This window comes from Nannospalax galili, unplaced genomic scaffold (genome assembly GCF_000622305.1).
Source record: "Nannospalax galili isolate Female #2095 unplaced genomic scaffold, S.galili_v1.0 scaffold2261, whole genome shotgun sequence".
Classification (NCBI taxonomy): Eukaryota; Metazoa; Chordata; class Mammalia; order Rodentia; family Spalacidae; genus Nannospalax; species Nannospalax galili.
In genome coordinates this window covers 84,849-89,324 of record NW_008344084.1, presented here as the reverse complement: position 1 = coordinate 89,324, position 4,476 = coordinate 84,849, and the positions used below count along the sequence as shown (strand labels likewise).

Sequence of the window (4,476 nt, the reverse complement as noted above, 5' to 3'; positions counted from 1 at the left end):
AGAGGCTGTCAGATCCCCTGGGACTGGAGTTACAGACAGTTGTTAGCTGCCATGTGGGTGATGGGATTTGAACCCGGGTCTTCTGCAAGAACAACCAGTGTTCTTAACCACTGAGCCATCTCTCCAGCCCTCTTCCAGTCTTTTATACACAGATGTATATATAGTTGCATGTACACACAGAGTATTTTTTTTTCAATTAACTAAATTCTACTTTTTTCCCCCTAGTGCTAGGGATTAGGCCCAGGGCCTTGCAGATGCTAAACCAGAGCTCTATCACTGAGCTATATTCCCAGACTCAAAATCTTTATTGTAATATAAATTATGAAAACTGTATAATCTAAAGAGTAAATTGACGAATTAGGACATACTGATTAAAACTGTAACTATCATGTCAGGTGTGGTGGTGCATGCTTTTAGTCCCAACACTTGGGAGGCAGAGGCAGGCAGATCTCTGTGAGTTCAAGGCCAGCCTCATCTACATAGTGAGTTCCAGGCCAGTTGGTGCTACAGGGAGACCCTGTCTCAAAAAGACCAAAAAACAAGAAACAAAAAAAATAAAACTATAACTATCAACAAAGTAAAAAAATAGAATACTACCAACACCCCATGCCAAAACATTTATGGGGTACAAATGAATTGCTTTAAGAAACAGAGTTAAACACACAGTTGTCTGGATAGAATAAGTTGATTAAAGTTAAATTATTACATTTGTAGAAAAATTCCAACCTCTTAACACACAATAAAGCAACACAGTAGGGGAAGAGGGTTGCTTTGGTAACAGTGGTTGTGAAAAGGACCATTTTTAGCAAGCAAAATGTTGTATAATTACCATTCACTTGGTTGATTTTCGAGTTGGAGGAGAGAATCTCGTCTGCCAGTTTTTGTGCAGTAGGGAGAACTTCCGTGTGATGTGCTGTGATTAAATACTGAATAAACTTCTGTAGCTGGTCCCTATTCATCTGAAAAAGGGTTTCTGAGATAGGAAGACGCAGTTTGACTTGGTCTGGTTTACGGATCCTGTAGAGTGAGAGTGCTACCACATGAGCACAGTAGAATATATCCTTATTCCCACAGCCACACGTCACAGAGGTGATTTTGCATCGATCAAAACTGATTGCAACTTTATAAGTCACTGCTGGCTCGGAAGCAGTGGCTGGCTCTGTTACTGTGCCGCTCAGATGGAAGCCTAAGGGAACAAAGAAAAAATTCTGTTTAGAGATTCTGTAGTAAGAAACTTAAAAAAGATTAATCAATTCACAATTTACTGAGAATGTCCTACATATACTGTGAGGTCTGCATCAGACACCAAGGTCAGTGAATGAAACTCAAGTATTGTTCTGAAGGAGTATACAATCCAGGAAAAAAGAATCCTTTATTTGGAGAGAACTTCTTGAACTAATATAAAACTTTTGCACATATTTCTGAACACATTTTTTCTGGAAGGATAGTTCATAGCTTTCCCTGCAGTCTCAAAATGGTTAATAGAAGAAACCACAAAAGTAAGAATTCCTATCGACTTTGAGCTCTAGGTGGTGCAAAGACAAGCCCACAAATAACACTAGTACAGGGTTGGAGAGATGGCTTAGTGGTTAAGAGCACTGACTGCTCTTGCAGAGGATCCAGGTTCAATTCCCAGCACCCACATGGCGGCTATGAACCATCCTTAACTCCAGTTCCAGGGGAATCCGAAGTGCTCTTCTGACCTCCGTAGCACTGCACGACATGGTGCACTCACATACATGCAGGCAATATACTCATACACATAATATGAAAATAATAGTAAATAAATAAAATATTAAAAAAAAGAACACTAGTAGAGTCTAGAGTAAGGTGCATGCTATGAATGAAACAGAAAAAAGAATTCCACACAGAGCAGAAGGAAGAATAATTGAGGTGATGGTGCTAGGTATGGTGGTACAGGCAGGTCTCTGTGAGTTCAAGGCCAGCCTGGTTCACATAGTAGAATATCTAAATAGCAAGGAACCTTCTAAAATACAGGAGAAGTTGTGCATTGAGACTATATAGTGTTACATCTCTGTTTACTAGGTACATAGTACCAATAACTCTGAAATGGATTCAGAACACTTTTTTTTTGTCTTTTTGAGAACACTTTTTTATTAAAAGATTTATTTATTTATTTATTTTTAGCTGGGTGTGGTGGCAAATGCCTTTGATCCCAGCACTCAGGAGGCAGAGGCAGGTGGATCTCTGTGAGTTGGAGGCCAGCCTGGTCTACATAGTGAGTTCCAGGCCAGCTGGGGCTACTGGGAGACCCTGTCTCTAAAAGACCAAAAAAAAAAAAAAAAAAGATGCTATTATGAAGTAGCATCTTTATAATTCACAAACATTTAAACTCAGGAGGTAGAGACAGGCAGATCTCTGTGAGACCGAGACCAGCCTGGTCTACATGGTGAGTTCCAGGCCAGCTGGGGCTACAGGGAGATGCTGTCTCAAAAAACAAAAATGAAACAAAAACAGAAATACAAGAAAATCACAACATATAAGTAAATGATCATAAAGAGACAGGAACAAAGGTGAGGCTAATTTCAGACTTTTGTTTATTTGGACTACAGTGTAAATAGAAAGGAAATTGTAAATAATCTTTATATCTAGAGGAATACTTGCCAAATAATAAATAGTGAACATATAGGTTTTGGAGATATCACTGAAACCTGGGAGAAAGAAAAGAATGAGGAGAAAACTGTCCAAAGTCAAATTTCAGATAACTATAGTTAATTAAAATACAACAAAATGAATTTACTAATTTCACAGTTTCCAAGTATATATAGACAGCCACACATATGCACTGTCATATGCATATGTGTGCAGGCACACATACATACATACATACATACATACATACATACATACAGTAATTTTAAAAAGAACTGAGGGTCCTGATACCCAAGGCTTGAAAGTGTAACTAGCTGCTGTCAGGGATCAAGGGTCCAAACAAGTAAGGTTTGAGAGCCAAAATTGCTGACACTGGCCGCTCCTACCACCAGTTGCTACTAGAGTCAAAGATTATAGGAGGGGCTGGGGAGATGGCTCAGAAGTTAAGAGCACTGGCTGTTCTTGCAGAGGACCCAGGTTTGGTTCCCAGCACACACATGGCAGCTAACAACTGTCCATAATTCCAATTACAAGGATCTGGTGCCTCTATGAGCATTGCACAACACAGGTGCAGTCTTCTGGCCTGTATGGACTCTGCACAACACCGGTGCACTTACATACATGCAGGCAAAACACTCATACACATAAAATTTTTAAAAAAATTAAAAATTAAAAAATTAAAAATTCACTGTCATTAAAAAATATTTTATTTATTATTTTTATTTTTATGTGTATGAGTGTATTGCCTGCATGTAGGTAAGAGCACCCATGTTGTGCAATGTCCGAGGAGGACAGAAGAGGCCACTGGATCCCTGGATCCCCTGGAACTGGAGTTGCGGACAGTTGTTAGGTGCCATATGGGTGCTGGGTTTTGAACCGGGTCTTCTGCAAGAACAACCAGTGTTCTTAACTGCTGAGCCATCTCTCCAGCTCCCCTTACTGTCATTTGTTTAGAGCAAAATCAACAAGTTATATTCAAATATGATTAAGTATGTATAGGAGATTATTTCCTTCATCTAAGCATTGTGGAAGAAAATTGCAGGAGCAACGTTCTTTTCCAAGCCTATACATAGCAGACATGGCCGGCACTGTAGGAGCAATTACACCAGGAATTAGGCAATCAGATATGCTACCTACTGTGTGGTCTTGAGTTGTTGATAACTTTGAGCTTCAGTTTCCATCTCAGTGAAGTGATTCTAATTCTTGTTCTGTCTCTCAAATGTGCTTTGTAAAACGATAAAACGTCCTGGGCTGGTGAGATGGCTTAGCGAGTAAAGGCACTTGCTACCAGCCAGAAGACCTGAGCTTGATCTTCAGGACTCACATGGTTGAAGGAGAGGTCCTACGACCTCTGCATGCACACGTATACACACACACACACACACACACACACAAACACACACACACACACACATGCACGCACGCACGCACACATTAATTAAAAAATGATTTAAGTAGAAATAGGACAAAATAAGTTTCAGGCTTATTAAAATTCTAAAATTTCAGTTTTTATAACACTGGTAATGATTTGAAGCCTCTAGGTTAAGCTACAATTAGAATAAAAATGTCAAGTATCAATTTAGATTCCAGCTGTCTCCATAGTAGGTCAATGTTAAAACAACTGAGAAGCTTTCTGCAAAATATTTTTCAAAAGCTAATCAGCATGGCTCCCTTGAGGCTTGGCTGAGTAAATTCCGGGGACTCCAGCAGCTGCATCAATACTAGTATAGCTCAAGCTCCAGGTCTAGGCCCATCCTAAAGGCAGAAGGCTCTAAGTGACTGTGGAACGATCATTACTGAGAGTTCCTATTTGCCATCATATAGCTTAGAATGTAAACTGAAAGTAAGTTTTAAGTGTTTGTA

At 39.6% G+C, this 4,476-nt stretch overlaps 1 protein-coding gene across 1 annotated transcript in view; it reads right to left on the bottom strand.

Moving 5' to 3' along the window:
- The window catches only part of LOC103739874 (zinc finger SWIM domain-containing protein 5), a 46,542-nt gene extending 45,358 nt beyond the window's left edge, over positions 1 to 1,184 (bottom strand). Inside the window, exon 1 of the mRNA XM_008840345.2 lies at positions 830 to 1,184. Within this exon, the coding sequence (XP_008838567.2) occupies positions 830 to 959 (130 nt within the window). The 5' untranslated portion in view covers positions 960 to 1,184. The remainder of the gene's footprint in view (positions 1 to 829) is intronic.
- Between the last annotated feature and the right edge of the window lie 3,292 nt (positions 1,185 to 4,476).